Below are 19,821 nucleotides of genomic sequence, written 5' to 3' on the forward strand. Positions count from 1 at the left end.
GATGAAATGTCCGCTCTTGATCTCTTCACGTTGCTCTTCGTCCCTTATACGGCTATTTTGCTTGTTTATGTACCCATTGAGCCAAAAGTAGGTCCCATAGCTGAACATAACTTGGCTCGAAAACGTCGGATCCTCTTGGAACTTTTCAAGAGCCCATAGAGCGAAGCGATGTCGCCTGAGAAGGTTGACCGGCTTCAGTTCTTGCACAAGCTGTATTTGTACGCTTTCAATTTAAATATAAAATGTGTTAGTCGTTCCGAATGTCAGTCCGAGTTTCTGCGGACGGCGCCGAAACGACTCTCCACGGTATTCGTGTACACTCTCACCTACGGCTGCTATACATAGTTTCTTCGCTGTGTGCTGGATGTCGCCTATTCGATCGAATATTATTATTAATGAATGGTGTGTCTCAAGATGAATGATGGTGTTGCGAAGAGTACGCGCAGTAGGCCGGTTATATTGATCATAAGTCGAGCGTTGCGCGCGAAACATATTTTTTATAGAACGTGAAATTTCATAATCAAGTTGTACGATTTGTAAACGAGTATTCAGGATATACTGAAAAATAGGTAATTTGACTGCATGACACGACTCACGCGTGAGCTGTCAAAGAAAGACAATTGAAAAAAGTAGCTCTACTTGGATTAACCGTTATATCGTTTTGACTGCAATGTATGGTCGGCTCTGCTTTGAAGAAATGTGAATAAATGATTTCTTCTGCGCTTAGCGCACAAAATAGTAGCTTGTTGAGGGTGTAACGGTGTCTCAACAATGGTTTGTGGATTATTCATAAATTCAAAAACGAAAATTTGTGTACTAACGAATCCGTTCTACTGAAACTGAGCTTCATCGCCGAACAATTTTTTCTTGGGAAAAACTTACCGAATCTCGTCATTATTTCCGTAATAAATTTGCACGAATCGCTGCAGTTGTTCCGGAGTAAGTTCATCACCAAGCACCAAATCCGAAAAAAGTATTGTCTCAATGAAAACTACACGTCTAAAAAAACACCCTCTATTTACTATTTTTTTATTATTATTTGCTTGAGAGTGGAAATAAAAAGGCAAACCCTCTGTTTTTGCCATACTCAATGAAAAGATAAACGACCGGAGGCATAGTATAGATAAATGGCATAAGAGAAATGATAATTATTTACAACAATTGGAAGAAAAGCATCTTCAGTATGCTGCAGTACTTGAAGAACAACGCACACTTGCTTACAGCCAAGGCACCGTGAAATCCAATACAATCGTCGAAGATAGTTCAAATGCGCTACTTTAAAGAATTCTTACTATTTCTGAGTGCAGCGTTTATTTGCTATCCCGCGTTTGTCAAAATGCATGTCGCGGTAAAGGCTGGCAATTTCGAAACGGATCTTGGTCATCTCGAGACTAATGAAAAGTCAGACGCAGGCGTTGCAGGTAAATTAAACTGCAGAAATCTGTTTTTAGTCAAACATTAATTTTACTGTGCTCGCATATCTCCTAGCTGCTGAATTCGATATCTTAATGCCGCCGATTGACTATACCGAGGGAGTTACCGCTTTTGCCGATGTCACAATCGCAGCGCTGCAGGAAAATGAGAGCGTTGAGCTGTCCAGTCAACAAGCGCGAAATTGTTGGCAAACTTTAGATGCAGTTCTGTTGCCGCTCGGAATGTTTGTCGTGCTAATACTCATGTTACTCTTCGCTCATCGGCTTTGGTGACGTTCCGCACAACGATGCGGGTGGAAATGGGAAGGTGAGCATACACTTATTTATTTTCGTTTTATTTGCATTCGAGAAAAGCTAGTTTAAAAAAAGTACAAATGTATTAATGAATTGTTGTTGTTGTAGAAAAATAAGTTTTGTAAAGTGAATATTTGCTCAGGCACGTCAATTTTTTTACCTAAACAGAAGGAATCGAAGGAAGGAGTGAGACCTTACAAAATGTACATATTTTTCAAATACCCAGTGTGACATGCCCGTCTGTCCATCTGTCTGTCTGTAAATAAGCAAACTAGTAAATCAGTTTTTGAGATATCCATCTGGAATTTGGCACACTTCATTTCACCCCAAGAAGCTGCTCTGTTGTTAGAACCGTCTATATTGGATAGCATATATATCTTCCAAACAAACTGGATGATCGGAATCAAGTGCTTGTATGGGAAACTTTTTTCTTCGGGTATTTGCAATTTAATATGGTATAGTATTTGTGAAAATTTTACTGCTTCGGTGCTACCGAAGTATTTTTTTGTTTATTGTTTTTAATTTAATTACAATTTTTATTGCTTTCATTTTTAGCTGGAAAACCTCGATTTTTCTACAGCACGACATATTCATCGATTATTGCCACATATTGTTCCACTAAACCTATACTTAGTATATATTATTACTTTTGGTATTAAAATAATTAATAAGTTAGTAATTACAGTTATAAGAAATTGCAATATTTTCTAGACACAATTATAATTAATTTTCAAAACTGATTCATTGTAATAGTTTTTCATTTTAACCACAATCAGAGACAACACTGGCTGCCGCATATTTTATTATTCAACATATTGCACATGCTAAGTTCTTCGCTATTGGCCGACAGTGTCGCTGACATCGCGCACAACGTCGCTGTACGCAGAGTTGATATAGAAAAGTACGATTTTTCAACTAATTTCATACTTCTTTAGGTTAAAGTGGGAAATCTCATCAGCGGTCATACAAAAAAGGCGTTCAAAAGTAGTGAGCTAGAGCTAGAACATCTACGCTCGCTTCACAAGCATCTCTTAGCTATACTTATAATCGTTTGGGTTAGGTTAGATGGCTGATCAACGGTTAAACGTGGACTAGTGTATGTAGTCTTTTGTAAAGCCATAGAAAATAAGAACTCCTGTGTTCGGACTTGCAGATTGGCAAAACGCTTAGAGCCAATACAAATTATCAAGGGCACTAAATTTCAACACCCGCCAGTTCGGTGGGATGTCGGAAGGTATACGCTCACAAGTCCCAAACACGGGACAGTTAAGAAAGAAGTATTTGTTTCGCACGTATCGACGGTGGCTCAGCGTTGGCCAAGCTTTCGTGAAGTCCAGCTTTCCAGCAGTAAAACACAAGAGGATGCGGGAGTATCGACCCGCTCCCTTTCTACCGATAGTGGTTCTAGGATGCCTTTCCTTGCTAGCTCATTGTTTTAAGCAGGTCGTTAACGACCAGGATCCATTTCGTCGCGCGCACGCATTTCCCCATGCCATTTCAATCACTCTGTCACACAGAAGACTGAGGATGAGGTTTTTGAGATTTAATTCAGCCCTAAGATCGTCTAAGCAGCAACGACTGTATCGCAGTTTGAACGAATTAATCGCCCATGTAAAGTATCAAGTCATCCAGAAGGTTGACAAAGGCTGTGTGTGTAAATTTTTATTTTAATTGCTATTGAGGCGGACCGCCATTGCGTATGACTAAAATATAACTGGTCAAATACGTTTCAAAAAAAAAAAAATTAGAAATATTTGTATTGTGAGATTGCAAAATGTGTTGCTCATGACATCAAAAACAGAGACTACAGTATTGTGTAGTATTTACTTCAAATCTTTAAAAAAAAAGGTCTCACTGGTATATAGATCAAGAAAGTGACGCTTTTGGGCGTACGAGTATATGAATATGTTACTTTGTCCTGTTGACAACGCTGGAACTTTGGTGTAATCAAAATAACTGTCCAACAAAATCGGAGATTTTAATTCAAATTCAACAGAATCTACCAATCATCATCAATATTAGAAATATGTATGTTGAAGTGACAAACCCGAACAGAAAGAAATCCGGTATCTGCCACCGCCCACATTTGATATATAACCCTCATAAATAAAGTTTTCTTGTAAATTTTTATTTTTTTATTTTTTTGTTTTGTAAATGTCAATTTAGAATAGAATATAATTGCACAATATAATATTTGTAAATAAAATTCATATATGATATATGATAATTATAGCTGTATTTTACAGCTGGTGGATATACATACATAAGAGATCTTTCCGGAACATCATAAACATAAATGATCTACTATAAAGTCGCTGACGATGTCTTGATGCTCAAACAAACACAGCCAACATGAAGGCAGCGAATATCAAGCCATCAATAGTCATGCGCAATGATTGCGCAGCGCCGCCAGTTTTCGGAGAGTAAATGGAACTATGCTTATAGCAAGTATATATTTTCGGCGCAATAGAGCCTTTGTATTCAATTCGTTTGCCTGCTTCTATGCAACGAGAAAACTGCGGCTCCAGGCAATCGCTTTCCTTTGTCCCACAAATTTTGAAGCAATCAGCGATGGAGCTTTCCTTCCAACAATCGCACGTGTCGGTGCATTTATCCAAGTCGATTTTCTGCAACAGAGCGTCTATTTCGTCCCCAATAGTAGTGCCACTCAACTCAACTCTCAATTCAACATTATCAGTGCCGTTGGGCCATACAAAGCTTTCAGTGGTGGCTGATATTTCTGTTGTACTTTCAATCGTACTAGTAGCGGTATCGTCTATTGCAGTAACTGTGGTCATATCAGTTGTTGCGATTGTCGTACATTCGGATGTGTCTCCAATAACTGACAACTCCGCGCCCTCGGGACAGACGCACTTCGCTGGTGCTGCGCAGTAGCCACCTTTGCAGCCTGAGCAGTACGGCGCGCAGATGTGCAGCTGTGTTGTGTTTGATGGTCGCACATAACCTTCGTTACAGCTGCACCGATCGGGTGCAATGCAAACACCATTTACACATTCCGGCCAACACATGGGTGCACATATGTTAGAGGTGCCCTCACCAGGCATAGGTTTATACTTCTCTCGACAGAGACAAAGCTCCGGCGCGACGCAGTCTGCATTGATGCAGGGTTTACTGCAAATGGGTTCGCATTTACCAGGGTCGTCTGCAGACAGTTGATAGCCGTCATTACATGCGCAAACTTCGACGTCAACACAGCGCCCATTCAGACATCCCTTGGTGCAAGTAGGTTCGCACACACCTTGTGCGCCCATCAGGTAGCCTGGCTGACAGATGCACATTTCGGGTCCTACGCAATTGCCATGCGCGCAACCGTTGGAGCAAACCGGTTGACAGTAGAGTTCTTGTGGATCTGAGGTGGCGTTTGTGCTGGTCACATGCTCATAGCCGGCAAAGCACTCACATACGTCCGGCGCCACACACTTTCCATTCAGTTTGCAATTCTGGGTGCATTGTGCTTGACAGTATTGACGATGTTGGGGCTGATGAAGCATTTCGTAACCCGACGCGCATTCGCAGACATTCGGACTAACGCAACTGGCATGCTGTGGGCATTCATCCACACACACTGGCACACATTCGCGATTACTACTCATCTGCGTCTCTTCGTCTGCGGTGAGCATATTGTAACCCTCCGAACAACGGCACTCTTCTGGCGCAAAGCACTCACTGTTCGCGGGACAACCAACACTGCAGACAGGAAAACACCACTCGCCGCTGCTTATGGTGGTCTCATCTGCTTCACCCGTTACGTTTGAATGTAGTTTGTAGCCAGTGCGGCAAGCACATTGATTAGGCGATTGACAGTACATATTCAAGCCGCAACCGTATGGGCACTCTGGAACACATTCCTTTAAGTCTTCAATGAATTTATAACCTTGCACGCAGCTACAAGTATCTGGCGCTGTACAAATCGCATGTTCAGGACAGCGCTCTTGGCAGACGGGTTCACATATGTCATCCGAGCGTCTTTTATATCCAGAATCGCATGTGCAAGTCTCGGGTTGTGTACAAGTACTATGCGGCTGACAGCCTGCAGTGCACTTCGGCTCGCAGACAATGTCTCTAGGAATAGACGTGGTGGAAGTGTAACCATAATTACAGGTGCATTTGTTGACATCGGTGCATTGACTGTTGGCAGGGCAGTTAGGCTGGCAAGCGGACACGCATTGGTTGTTCCTCATAACATAACCAGCACAGCAATACCTTTCAGTTCTTGTAACATATTTATACTAGAAGTAAAATAAATTATTAATTATTAAATAGTTTATATAAGGAAAATATCTTAAAATCAATTATAAGTAAGAAAAAAAATATGTAAACCCATATATATCGAACATATAGTAGGTATATACATATATACAATACTTAACGACTTTCTAGCCGATAGTCTGCTTCGAACATTCGCTATAAAATTTCTGGCAGAAGTAATGTATCATGTGGAATGTTTTAGCATTTACCGACCGTGTACCGACGTGGGAGGCCTCACAGTATCATTTACTTATTGAGCCGCCTGAATGCCACAGGATAACAATGCTCGAGGCTCATATCAAAAAGCTCCTAATAAATTGTTTCAGTGGCTTTACAAGTTTTTATGAGGTAGAAAAGTAGTCTTACACTCACTTCTAATTCACAAAATTTGATGAAATATTATTGATTTTTCTTCACTGTTCTTTTCACATACACCGATGTATTCCCTCGGTTGATATTGTATTACATTGTATTTACTTACTTTGTAATCCCAAGTAGTTGCATATCTGGTGCTTTGCACAGTCCATCCTATCCAATTAGTAGTAAAATAAGTGTCTATATACTGTCTAGGTTCACTATAATATAATTTATCATTTCGTAATTTGGTACACCACTGACTGGTAGTCAAATCTATAACTGTTAAAAGAACACTTAACGAAATAAGCATCTTCAAAGGCATTCTGTACTGAGGGTCCTTCTTCTGTTTTTGCTCCGTCGAACAATAATTCAGCTCAAATTCCCAAAGTGAACTGAACGTAATTAAAGCAAAACGATTTATTGAAGTAATGCTTCGGGAAACTTAAAATATGCAAATATGTAATCTTCATAATGCAATTTGTTAAAATTATATTTTTATTGTGTCATATTAATACGAGTATGTGTATGAGTTTTACATATAAAATATATGAAATTTTATCGGAAGCATGAATTGAATTACACCACTAATTCCATATCCAACTTAAAATGGTGTAAGCCAGCGCGAAGTAGAGCGGAACCGAAATATATCTACATATATAGGAAAGTATTCAAAACAAAAAATGTAAATATTCTACTAAATACGAAGATAACGCTAAGGATGTCTTGCTGGGAATCCGAAATATCTGCTTTAGAGTCAATGTTACTGAAAAATTAGTAAATAAATCATATTGAGACAAAGATATGCAACCAATGGTCGTTCACATCAATCAACTTTCTCCAATTCAGACACGAATAAGTCTTTAATCTGGGCTCTATGGTCTTCTTCATGAACTGAAACGTCATGGCCAGCTCTTTTATTGAAGAAACATGAACCCATAATGCCCTTTGTCCATAGAGGACATCAAACAGTGTGTTTAACATTGTCTCGCAAATAACTTGTAGATTATCGTCCCGCCAAATGCAACAAATTTGTTTGTTAACGTACCCAAAAGTGTGTTACAACGCTGAACAAAATTTTTTGTGAAAATCGGAGTCTGTGGTCATCTCACTTTGGGAGCATTGACCGAAGTTGCTACGCGCAGTTCATTATGAAATAGCAAACTAAACTGCATATAAAACAAATAACGGCTGTCAAAACGACCAACGCGGAAGAGAGAATTGTCTCATTGAAAACCAAAAGTCTAATGAAACACCCGTTATTTATGAGAAGGCAATGTGAAGGGAATGTTGTAAAATTCCGCATTAATGCATACTTTACATTGTTCACATTCTAACTCTCTACATATAGACATTTAGGCAAGCCCAAGCTAGTTGATAATATTTGTATAGTGTATACATATATGTATATGTACATATGTATGTATAATAGTCTGCTTCGCTGACGGCAGTGGCATGCGCCAATTTCATAATTTTAATCTAAAGCATTGCTGAGCGAACAATGATTCATGAGGAACGATTATAATAGTTTGGATCCTAAGATGTTTAGAACAATTTTTATACCCTCACACCATACTGAACGGAGTATGAAAGATGTTCGTTCATCTAAGGATTATTATTGGTGACACATGAAATTAATCGAGATAGATATGTATACCATTTATGTTATATACATATGTGTGTACCGAAATGACGAAAACTTATCCACAAATATCTGTCTATCAATCCATTCCTCTTCCATCCTTAGGTAAGGCGATAATTTCGGCATAGTTGCTTCCTGCCTATATTTTAAATATGATTTGTTTATTGATTGCAAAGAGAGGCCCATGAACGTCAGCGTTAACCAAAATAAGCCTTATCCAGCAACTCGGTGATGAGTCTAAATATAGTACTGTAACTAAGAGAGACACCTTTTTAAAAGTGTAGACGCATCTCCGCCACTATATCTAAAGCGATTGGCGATATTTAGCCTTTCTTGAGACGATGTTAAACTGGTCTTACCTGTCAATATCCAGTTCCATCCACCATTTACATATATGTTATGATCGAAACTATCGGTAATTCTTCATTGTAAGGTATCATAACAGCCCAAATCTGAACTAGTACTCGACCAATACTAACTAAACTTAGACCATAACTGTTGTTTGACATCAGTAGGTTACAGTGCAAAAATTTTCCTCAAAACGACGCATCTTCCGACATAACACAATTATAAACTTTAACAGAATGGATACCCTTTAACACTTCAGATAAATCAAGCATTAATGAAGATTTCGACATAAAATAAATTATAAAGAGTGGTTTAATTTGTTTTAAGAGTTGGTAGCCATTAGTGGTCGAAACTATACGTTTTAGGGACCCAAATTTTGCTCAGTGCGCTATGAGCTTGGCTCTCAGGCTGGCACTTGACCGACTGGTTATTAGTTGGTTGGGGCCACGATTGTTTCTTAGCTACATCTCGCTTAACCTCTATCTTGACTTCGTTTGATCCTTCGTTTGACTTCGCTTGACCCCTAACATGCCCCAGGTTTGCCTATAGGTTGATCCAGTCTGATATTGCCAGAGTTCTAGGTTGATCGCTAACACGAACTAGCTTGAAACCATTCATGATCTTCTTTGCACACTTACTTGACCATGCTTAGGTGGCAATAACAGTCAGGATTACACACGCTCTCTCAGTATGGATAATACCAATTAGGGTACAAAATGCTATGCCTATGTTCCTGTTTTTTAAAAAATACCGCGGTGTAGTAAGCAGCTTACTTTTTTATGAGTTTTAACTGTGCATTAAGCTCTGAATGGAATTATTAAACTATTTTACTTCTTATTGATCTTGTTACTCTAAAACTTGCTTAGTTAGCTTCTTACTCACTTTGCCTCCGCGCATTATCGACACTGGCTTACATTTTTTTTGCCGCAAGTGATAAATGGCGCCCAGTAAATGTAGTTCTCGTCTTTTTATTGTATAAAATATATACAATACATTAGGTCGGGCCGATTTACAAGGAAGCAAAAAAAAATTACGAATGCGGGAAATGTTCTATGTAACATTCTCACCAACTTTGCCTAAGGGATCATGGTAGTAGACCCGAACCGGATTCGAGCCAGCGATTTTATAGTGAAAAATCGACCATCTCATTTTCAATGTAAAACTGCCCACATATACATGAGCATGTTTTTGTAAAAATATATTACCTTCGACTAAATTTCTGTTGCTGTTTTTTGTTATTTCTTCGGAGTTTTTTTTTACTTTTGCAACCAGTTGGTATAGAGTAATATAATTTTATTCACCTTACGGTTGTACGTATCACCTAAAACTAATCGAGATAGATATGAGGTTATAGACATACATATATGTATATAAATGATGACGAGAAAAGTTGAAGTACAGTTGATTGTCTGTCTGTCCATGCGAGCGAGCTGTCACTGGAGTAAAAAATTGTTTAAATCCAATTAAAACTGTTCAAGCCCCTTAGTACCGAATGTTTTGCCCCGGTACATATAGTTGACTTTTGATCGAAAATGTCGGTCAATGTGTGATAAGTATAACTGAAATTAAGGGATAATCCTTCTCTTACTGTATGTCAAAAGTTCAATCGGACAAATACTTCGCTTAGCTCCCATATATGTACCTAATATAAAGATTTTCGAAATTCCGGGTTACTTTGTACCGCATATATCGGCCAATATGTGAGTTATGCCTAAGAAAACAAGAGCGCGTGTTTTACTCATAACAGTGCATCTTTGTGCCTAAAATAGATAAATTTGACCGAAAACTTGACCAAGCCCCTATATAACTTATATCAGGATTTTTGAACATCCGGTTGACTTTACTCATATGATCGGTTTTATACCTTTTTGTATTTCCCTGGAGGATGGAGTCATGTGTAGAAGTTCACGCAAGTGAGGAAAGTTCTCTGACCGCCATTCACTTGGGAGTGGCCAGAAATGATTCTTTTGCATATGGCTCAAGCAGCTCACGACTTCCGGTCTTTGACCAAGTATCCTCTGGGTAGCCTAAGAACATCCGCTTGAAGGCGAGCTAAAGTGAGAATGCGAAATATCCCCTACATAGGGTTGTTCGCTGAGTCTGGGCCACGTAAAAACACACCCCCAATGAAAAATTACCAACAGCCTCGGAAGACAAACCCCCCTTTTGATGACGACCATGGCAAACGAAATAAGTCTCCACGACGAAACATCCCCAAATGGGTTGAGGATGATCGACTTGGCCGGGGCCCGAAATATGGTTATCTGTAGTACTAGATTCCAGCATAAGAAGATTCATCAAGCTACCTGGCTGTCTCCGGATCGAAAAACTACCAACCAGATCGATCATGTTATGATAAACCGAAGACACGTCTCTAGTGTTTTAGATTTGCGTGCGCTCTGAGGTCCTAACATCGACTCGGACCACCATCTTGTTGCAGCCAACACTCGCACCCGCCTCACAAACAGCACTCGCGACTAGATACCCACCTCACTTGACAGTCATAACTTTGAAGTCGTAGATAATTTCGTCTATCTTGGTACCAGCGTAAACATTACCAAAAATATCAGCCTAGAAATCCAACGCAGGATAACTTTTGCCAACAGGTGCCACTTCGGACTGAGTAGGCAATTGAGAAGCAAAGTCCTCTCTCGACAAACAAAAACCAAACTCATGTTGTTCGAATGGACGAAAACACTCCAGCTCTGAAAGTATTCGACGCTGTACCCGCCGGGGGAAGCAGAGGAAGAGGAAGACCTTCACTCCGTTGGAAGGACCAGGTGGAGAAAGACGTGGCTACGCTTGGAATATCCAATTGGCGCCACGTAGCGAAAAGAAGAAACGACTGACGCCCCAATTAAGAAGAAGAAGAAGATTTCTCTGGCTTCGATTTTTGCAAGTTGCAAGAGTATAAAATGTTCGGTTGCACCCGAACTTACCCCTTCTTTACTTGTTAATTTTGAAAATGTCAAATTACTATAAAATATAATTGCACAAAATAATACTTTTGAATAAAATTAATTTACAGCTGGTGGATATAACTTAGCCCGATATTACATAACATAACCTTCTGTTCCAGCTTAATATAATTGGTTGCTTTCCTTTCATCTCATTAATGATCTAATATAAAGCCGCTGACGATGTCTTAATGCTCAAACAAACGCAGCCGACATGAACACAGCGAATATCAAACCATCAATAGTCATGCGCAATGATTGCGCAGCGCCGCCGGTTTCAATCGTATTTGTTGTAGTATCGCAACCATATTGGCACTCTGGTACACATTCCTTTAAGTCCTCATTTAATTTATAACCCTCCACACAGCTACAAGTATCTGGCGCTGTACAAATCGCATGTTCAGAACAGCGCTCCTCGCAGATGGGTTCACATATGCCATCCCCGCGTCGTCTTTCATATCCAGAATCGCATGTGCAAGTCTCGGGTTTTGTACAAGTACTATGCGGCTGACAGCCTGCAGTGCACTTCGGCTCGCAGACAATGTCTCTAGGAATAGACGTGGTGGAAGTGTAACCATAATTGCAAGTGCATTTGTTGACATTGGTGCATCGACTGTTGGCAGGGCAGTTAGGCACGCAAGCGGACACGCATTCGTTGTTCCTCATAACGTAACCAGCACAGCAATAGCTTTCAGTTCTGGTATCATATTTATACTAAAAGTATAAGAAATTATTAATTATTAAATAGTTTATATAAGGAAAATATCTTAAAATGAATGATTAAAATTAATTTTGACTCCGAATTTTGATATACCAGTGAACGAAACCACTTATCGAAATATTATTCATATATAGTGTATATGTACATATATGTGTTTATATATAAGGTTTCGCAGCGTAGGGCCACTATATGTTTCAGATTATCAGAAAAATGGTTGATTAGCACAGGATTCTTAACTCATTGGTAGACCCACGATCCTGCTTTAAAAACATATACTTATATAACGCGAACCACTTGCTCCAGGTCAAACATCCGCTGTAGCCGTTACTGTCATTTGAATAGGCGCCATAACCTTCCTGGCAGAAGTAATGTGTCATGTGGATTGTTTTAGCATTTTTCTACCGTGTACCGACGTGGGAGGCCCCGCATTATCATTTTACTTACTGAGCCGCCTGAATGTCACAGGATAACAATGCTTGAGCCCTACATTAAAAATATCCTAATAAACTGTCTCAGGTGCGTCACAAGTTATTTTATGAGTTATAAAAGTAGTCTTACACTCACTTCTAATTTACAAAATTTGACGAAATGTTATTGATTTTACTTCACTGTGCTTTTCACATACACATCATATATTCTATCGGTTAATATTGAATTACATCATATTTACTTATTGTGTAATCATAACCGATTGCATTATTTGTTTTTTTCCCAGTGGACCTTAACCAATTCTGATTTATATGAGTTTCTATAATATTTCTAGTTGCATAGTAATATACATACTTTATCTCTTCGCTTTTTGGTGCACGATTGACTGGTAGTCAAATTTATAATGGTGGAAAGAACACTTAACGAAATAAGCATTTTTAAAAACATCTTGAATCTCTGAAGCTCTTTCTTCTATTTTTGCTCCGTACGAAAATAATTCTGCTCAAATTCACAAAGTGAACTGAATTGAATTAAAGCAAGGCGATTGATTAAAGTAATGCTTTTGGAAACTTAAAAACGCAAATATGTAATCTTTTCAAATTCCATAATGAGATTGGTGAAATTTTATTTTTATTGTGTCATATTAAAATGTGTATGAGTAGTACATATACAATATTTAAAATTTTTATCGCAAATTGAAATGCACTGTAAACCAGCGCCAAGTTCCAGCGAAGCCGAAATGCATATGTACATATAGTATATCCAAAACTGAACTAAAGCAAGTTTTAACACCCTTCACTAATACAAAACATTTCTTACCAGAACTTTACCGCCCAGTTTGTATGGCAGCTTTATGCTATTAGTGAAAAGATTTTGACAATTTCTTCGGAGGTTGCATTATTGCCTTGTACAGTAACCAATGCGAAATGTCTTGAAGATATCTCGAGCCTATGGTCCGATATCGATGGTTTCGACAAATCAGCAACTCCTTGGTGGGAAAAGTAAGTTGCAAAATTTCAGATCGATAACAAACAAACTTAGGGACTAGTACGTGTACATACAGGCATATGGATATGGCTTAATCGACTATCTTATAGGGTCGCCGACGTTTCTTTCTGCGTGTTACAAACTTCCTGTTGAGGGCACATGGATGGAAAAACACCACAGTTTCAATCAGTTCGTGTTCAATTTGACAATATAAAGTCAAGCAGAGAGTCAAAAATTATTTTAGGGGCTTTTTGTCGCATTCACCACCTAACTTTTTATTTTAGGAAATTTTGCAAAAAAGTTGTCGGATTTTAAGCGTAATTCGTGTAGAATTACGTTAATTTTTCTAAGACAGCACCAAACAGACTGGTTAATGATCCGCAGACTTCGAACTAGCATATAACTTATATGCTTCGGAAATCACTTAATGAACCCTGACATAACTTCTTAGAAGGCAAGCATTTGAATTCCGCATTGCATTGTTCATATTCTAGCTAAGCTCAAGCTCGTTGATAGTATTCGTACAATATTTGTGTATTATATATGTGCATATGTACATATGTATAAAAGTCTGCTTAACTGACGGCAGTGGCATGCGAAAATTTCATAATTTTAATCTACACAGTGCTAGCTTTTAAGACCAAAAGCAATAGTTCTTGAGGGATGACTATAATATTTTTGATTCTCAGATGTTTAGAACAATTCTCATATCCTCACAACATTTTTTCTCAAACCTTTCAGAGGTGGAAATAAAAGCTAAAATCCTTGTAAGACCTCAAACAAAAACAAATGGCTTCAGACTACTTTGCGATATTACTTAACAATGGGGAGCAAAAATACTGGAACAGTTTTAAAGCAATAGTACATTGTTTACTTCAAACCCATAAGGCTGACAATTATTACGAGCTGATCACTGACATAATTCCGAATTTCACCACACACATCGGATGTAGAATGTCTCTAAAGATGCTGCATTCTCATCTCGATAAATTTAAAGATAATATGCGAGTCTATTCGAAAGAGCAAGCAGAAAGCTTCCATCAAGATACATATGTACATATAACGGAATTTGACAGAAGTTGAAAAACCAGTGTACTGAAAGCGTGATGTCGACTATAGACGGAGTAAAGATGGATTCAGAAGAAGCCTGTGAAAACTAATTGGACCTTAACAGTGTAGCTTTCGACCTGGCAAATCACCAACCGACCAGATATGCCCCATGCGCCAAATCTTGGAAAAGACCCGTGAAAAATCTTTTCTTCATCACCATCTCTTCATCGATTTCAAAGCCGCTTTCGACATCACTAAAAGGTGCTACTCTCCGAACCTTTCAATACTAAGCAAGATTTCAGACAAAGCGACTCCCTATCGTTCGACTTCTTCAATCTGCTGCTCGAGCTGCTGGCGTATGCCGTTGATATTGATATCATTGGCCTCAACACCCGCGCCGTTAGTTCTGCTTTCTCCAGACTGGACAAGGAAGCGAAGGGGTCTGGCAGTGAACGAGGGCAAGACGAAATAGCTCCCGTCATCAAACAAACAGTCGCCGCACTCACGTCTAGATACCCACGTCACTGTTGACAGTCATTACTTTGAAGTCGTAGATACTCGTAATTTCGTCTATATTGGACAGCAACAACAATGTCAGCCTGGAAATCCAACGCCGAATAACTCTTGCCAACAGGTGTTACTTCGCAGTCCGAATTCAATTGAGAAGCAAAGCCCTCTCTCGACGAACAAAAACCAAACTCTATAAATTATTCCCGTCCTGCTATATGGTGCAGGGGCTTGGATGATGTCAACAACTGATGAGTCGACGTTGCGAGTTTTCGAGAGAACACTGCGAAACATTTATGGTTCTTTGCCCGTTGGCCACGGCGAATATCGCATTCGGTGGAACGATAAGCTGTACGTGCTACCACCCACTTTTATCTGAAGTATCAATATTTCATAAATTATAAATCATAAATAATACAGTTATAATCTAAACTATATGTTTTCAACCCTTTAGCTGTATTACTCGTACTTTGATTTGCGTTTGCCACGAACTTCTGCTTTCCAGTGCCATACCATCATCACTTTCATTTGTTCAAAAGATACATATATGTTCCTCTAGAAATACACCAACATCTACTATTTTGGCTGCAAGCGCTTTATCTCTGTTAGCAAAGGAATATTCAATGCCAAGCTCCTCACCATATCGTGTTGTTAAATAAGAATTCCGCTTTCTTTGAGTTCTGCCATTGACCTCTGCGCGTTTATCACACTTGTGGCACAGTAAAGCGTAACAGAAAATGGAATAAGATGACTCTTTCAAGTGTCGATATGATGTTAAATGTAGCTATAATAAAGAAAAGCCTTACCATGAGTCAAAAATAGATATGCAGCTTCGTAATAGTAAAAATAGTTGCAATGAAACCGATAACTGTCTTGCGATTTTCGCTGCCGAAGACACAGCAATATTACACATGTCATTTTATATATGTTTTTGATATATGCGTTGTCAAAGGAGCACTGCTCTGTTGTTTTCCGAGTTCATTGATTTTTGCGCTCTATTGGCCTCTGCGGCAGCAGATTGTCGCTTTTTTTTTTTGCAATACTCTTTTATTTAAGCGACGCTTCTTTGCGTAGATAAGCCGATAATGATTGCCAACCAACAGTGCTGCGCGCCTACAAATGGCTATCAATAATTTCTATAATTTAACAGATTTGTTCATTCCGGCGACGAGTGCCGACGCAGAAGGCGACTGATCTTCTCAATAAGCAAGCAAGAGCAAGGAAATCGCCTTGGAAGCAACGAGATCACTACGACTTGTGCAATTTAGTGTTGTTTCTGTGCAAATATTTTTTTTTACGGAATTTCTTGGCTCATGTGATTATTACGTTAAGTGAAAGAAAACAATGAAATCTCATATGAACTACCAGCTTCTTGTAAGCCTTCTGCTGCTGGCAACATGTGCAACTGCATGTGTCGTAAAAGTGCCGTAAGTTGGTCTTCATGAAAAATAAATAGCGAAAGTGGATTATTTCCACAGACGACTAATTGTAGTGAGGAGGATGTTCCGCTATACTGACGGTTGCTATAATTTCGAGATCCACATCATATTCAACGATAAATTTGGACTACTATTAGTTACTGGGATATTTCTGGACTACGAGTAATATGCAAGGAATGATCGGGAAATTTTGGAATAATATAAATTTATGATTTAATTGTGAATTACTAAGACAGCAATAATCAAGAAACAAGTACAAACGTTAACTTCGGTTGCAGCGCAGCTATATCCTTCAGAAATTCTAGACATTCCTTACGAGAACTTCAATCGATCAGTTTGTAGCTATAGCTGCAGTGGTCCGATATCATCCATTCCTGGCAATGAACTAAAAGAACAGCTTTTTGGCTCGGAAAGGACGGATGCGAAATTTCAGATCGATATTTGAAGGTTTTTCTTATATATACAGATGAAGGGAAAGACAGACGGACACGACTATATCGACTCAGCTAGTTACGTTTATCATTTATATACATATATATCAAAGGGCCTTTGGCGACTCCTTTTGGATGTTATAAACACCGTGGTAAACTTAGTTTAATCTGTTCAGGGTATAAAAATGATGCAGGGACCACACAGGCAGTTCTCTTGGGGTTAATTTCACATTTTCAAGAACTTATAGAAATCATCACTTGATTTCGAAAATACTAATGAGAGCGTAACTTTAGCTACTTACCGATTTCTACCCCTCGAAGCTGAGCTTGTTTTACGACATATTTTTTGTGCTATTTTCGAAACCATCTAAGAATCTGAAAAAAATTAATACCCATAGCCATTTTTTTTTTCAACCACAGAACGCCCAAAACTCGTGTGTCACTCGTGACCATGCGCAAATATCCGGTGGATGTGAAGTGTACAAATTGTACGCCGACTCAGAATCCCTTGGTACTACGCACAGTCAAAGAGGTGAGAACCAAAAATTGTACAAAACTTTTATTACCACACCTATTTTACCCGATTGTAGACGTACACGGACATGGAAGAGGTCTGCTGCGAAGGTTATGTTAGGAACGCAAAAACCGGGTAAGTTTTTAAAGAGCGAACTCCATTTTGTGCAAAGTAAAAACTCTCTTCTCGCACATAGAGATTGCATGCCGAACTGCGTGGACTGCAAGGCAGGCAAATGCGTGCGTCCTGATGTATGCCTCTGTGCCGAAGGCTACAACAACCTGAAGAATAGCACCGTCTGTGAGCCGGAATGCAGTGAGCCCTGCATCAATGGACAATGCGTTGAGCCGGAGAAGTGTAGCTGCAATGAGGGCTATAATTTCATCAATGGCAGTGTCACGGAATGCGAGACCCGGTGTTTGACGGATTGCACCAATGGGCGTTGTGATGCTTCGTATAAATGTACATGCAATTTCGGCTATGAGCGCAACGAGTTGTTGGGCGTGTGCACGCCTATCTGTGAAGAGCCCTGTGAGAATGGCATTTGTAAAGCGCCTAATGAGTGCCACTGTCTTAGCGGTTACGAGTTGAGACTGGGCACCTTGGGTAAGTGTGAACCGGTTTGTCAGGGTGGCTGCCCCAACGGCTATTGCATCGCACCGAACGTTTGCAAATGCCAGGAGGGCTCCTATAATTTAATCGGACTTGCCTGTGTGCCCAACTGCATGGATAAATGCGTGAACGCACACTGTACGGCACCCAACCAGTGCACATGTCTGGAGGGTTATATATATCGCAATGATTCGCGCACCGTGTGCGAGCCAACTTGTGCACGCGGCTGCCTGAATGGTTTTTGTGATGAACCGGGCCACTGTGAGTGTCATCAGGGTTATACACAGGTGGAGCCGCATGTTTGCCAACCGAATTGCACAAAGGACTGTATCAATGGACACTGCAGCGCGCCCGATACGTGTACCTGCAACGAGGGCTACATCCTTAAGAACGGTTCACTTACAGAATGCGAACCACACTGCCCGCGTGGTTGCAAAAACGGTGAATGTGTTAGTCCAGGTGTGTGCAGCTGCTTGCCGGGATACCAATCGCTGCTCTTTTATCTCTGCATACCGGTCTGTAAGCACTCCTGCGTCCATGGCACATGTACCGCACCGGACATCTGTCGCTGTTTCAGCGGGTATCGTCCGAATTCGGAACGGTCCAACGAATGCGAACCAGTTTGTAATTTCGACTGCGGACATGGACACTGTATTGCACCGGGTATTTGCCAATGTGAGACTGGTTATACGAAAAAATGGTTGACAGGACGTTGTGAGCCGCATTGCACACAAAAGTGCATCAACAGCATTTGTGCGGCGGGCGGTGTATGCCGTTGTTATGAGGGTTTTCGTTTACGCAAAGGTTCGAACAACATCTGCGATCCCATTTGTCTGCCGCAGTGCATCAATAGTAATTGTGTGGAGCCGGACATGTGCGAATGCTGGAGTGGCTATTCGGAGACACGTCATCACAATTACTGTGTCGCACATTGTCGACCGTCGTGTGAGAATGGCAAGTGTGTGGCACCCAATAAGTGCCAGTGCAGCGATGGCTACCATGTGACGAACTCCAGCGAACCGCACCGTTGTCAGGCGATCTGCAAAGAGACTTGCATTAATGCTGAGTGCCTGCGGCCGGATGAGTGCGTTTGCCTGGAAGGGTATAAGTTCCTTAATGGCAGCCACACAGAGTGTGCGCCGAGTTGTGAACAAGACTGCGGTCACGGCAGATGTATTGGACCGAACGCTTGCAGTTGTGATCTCGGTTATCGTCTTAATCTGAGCAATGACACCGATCTGCCGGTCTGCGTAGCCTATTGTAACGAATGGAATTGTTTAAATGGAAAATGCGATGTAAACGGTATATGTCAATGCATAGAAGGTATGGTATACAACGAGCGACGTGGCGCATGTGTTTCCGTGTTGGGTGCTATGGAGGAACATATAGCGCTGAGGTAAGATAAAGTAGTTCGATAATTTATGTTTAACTATATGAAATGTTTTTACGTTTATTATTATAGTGGCGTCTCGGTATCGCGCTGGACTATCGGCACAATGGCATTCTTATTTATCGCCTTATGTGTACTGGCTTTGATATTGGTGTATCGTGAATATGCGCGCAGACGTTTCCGGGAGAAGCACGGCGTGCGGTTGATAGAAAACCCAACGTTCGGCATTGTAATGCCAGGCACGAGAGAAGAAGATGGCCTCAATGTGCAGGATGGCGAGGAGAGCTGATCGAAGATGTGATACTAAAGAACCTTTTGGAGTAAGGTGTATTTGTATTGAAATCGCTTCGGAAATGTCAATAAAATCCTCTCCTTAGTTTTAAAAAGAATTGTTTTTGAAAATAAATTTACTTAAAAGGCTTAGAGATGTGCGTCCTCTGTTTA

At 40.1% G+C, this 19,821-nt stretch overlaps 2 protein-coding genes across 2 annotated transcripts in view; one reads left to right on the forward strand and one right to left on the reverse strand.

Annotated features, from left to right (window-relative positions):
- The window catches only part of LOC105232299 (uncharacterized), a 38,149-nt gene extending 18,349 nt beyond the window's left edge, over nt 1–19,800 (forward strand). The window contains exons 5-12 of the mRNA XM_011213946.3: nt 1,308–1,421; nt 1,489–1,586; nt 11,665–11,793; nt 16,330–16,418; nt 17,282–17,393; nt 17,452–17,510; nt 17,572–19,383; nt 19,450–19,800. Of these exons, the coding sequence (XP_011212248.2) occupies nt 1,308–1,421; nt 1,489–1,586; nt 11,665–11,793; nt 16,330–16,418; nt 17,282–17,393; nt 17,452–17,510; nt 17,572–19,383; nt 19,450–19,666 (2,630 nt within the window). The 3' untranslated portion in view covers nt 19,667–19,800. The remainder of the gene's footprint in view (nt 1–1,307; nt 1,422–1,488; nt 1,587–11,664; nt 11,794–16,329; nt 16,419–17,281; nt 17,394–17,451; nt 17,511–17,571; nt 19,384–19,449) is intronic.
- LOC109579208 (von Willebrand factor D and EGF domain-containing protein) lies at nt 11,222–13,015 on the reverse strand. The gene is made up of 2 exons (XM_019992461.3): nt 12,802–13,015; nt 11,222–12,011 (listed from the first exon to the last, which is right to left on the reverse strand). The coding sequence occupies exons 1-2, from the start codon at nt 12,892–12,894 to the stop codon at nt 11,493–11,495; spliced, it is 612 nt and encodes a 203-aa protein (XP_019848020.2). The 5' UTR covers nt 12,895–13,015; the 3' UTR covers nt 11,222–11,492.
- Nucleotides 19,801–19,821: the final 21 nt, after the last annotated feature.

The sequence above is a fragment of the Bactrocera dorsalis genome, chromosome 1, assembly GCF_023373825.1.
Source record: "Bactrocera dorsalis isolate Fly_Bdor chromosome 1, ASM2337382v1, whole genome shotgun sequence".
NCBI classification, from domain to species: Eukaryota; Metazoa; Arthropoda; class Insecta; order Diptera; family Tephritidae; genus Bactrocera; species Bactrocera dorsalis.

Excerpts from the sequence above, each read along its gene's own strand:
- LOC109579208 (XM_019992461.3), bottom strand. The coding sequence starts at position 12,894 with ATGTTTTTAAAAATGCTTATTTCGTTAAGTGTTCTTTCCACCATTATA. Across the intron at positions 12,012-12,801 it reads CCAAAAAGCGAAGAGATAAA|TATAAATATGATACCAGAAC; the intron begins GTATGTATATTA and ends TTATACTTTTAG.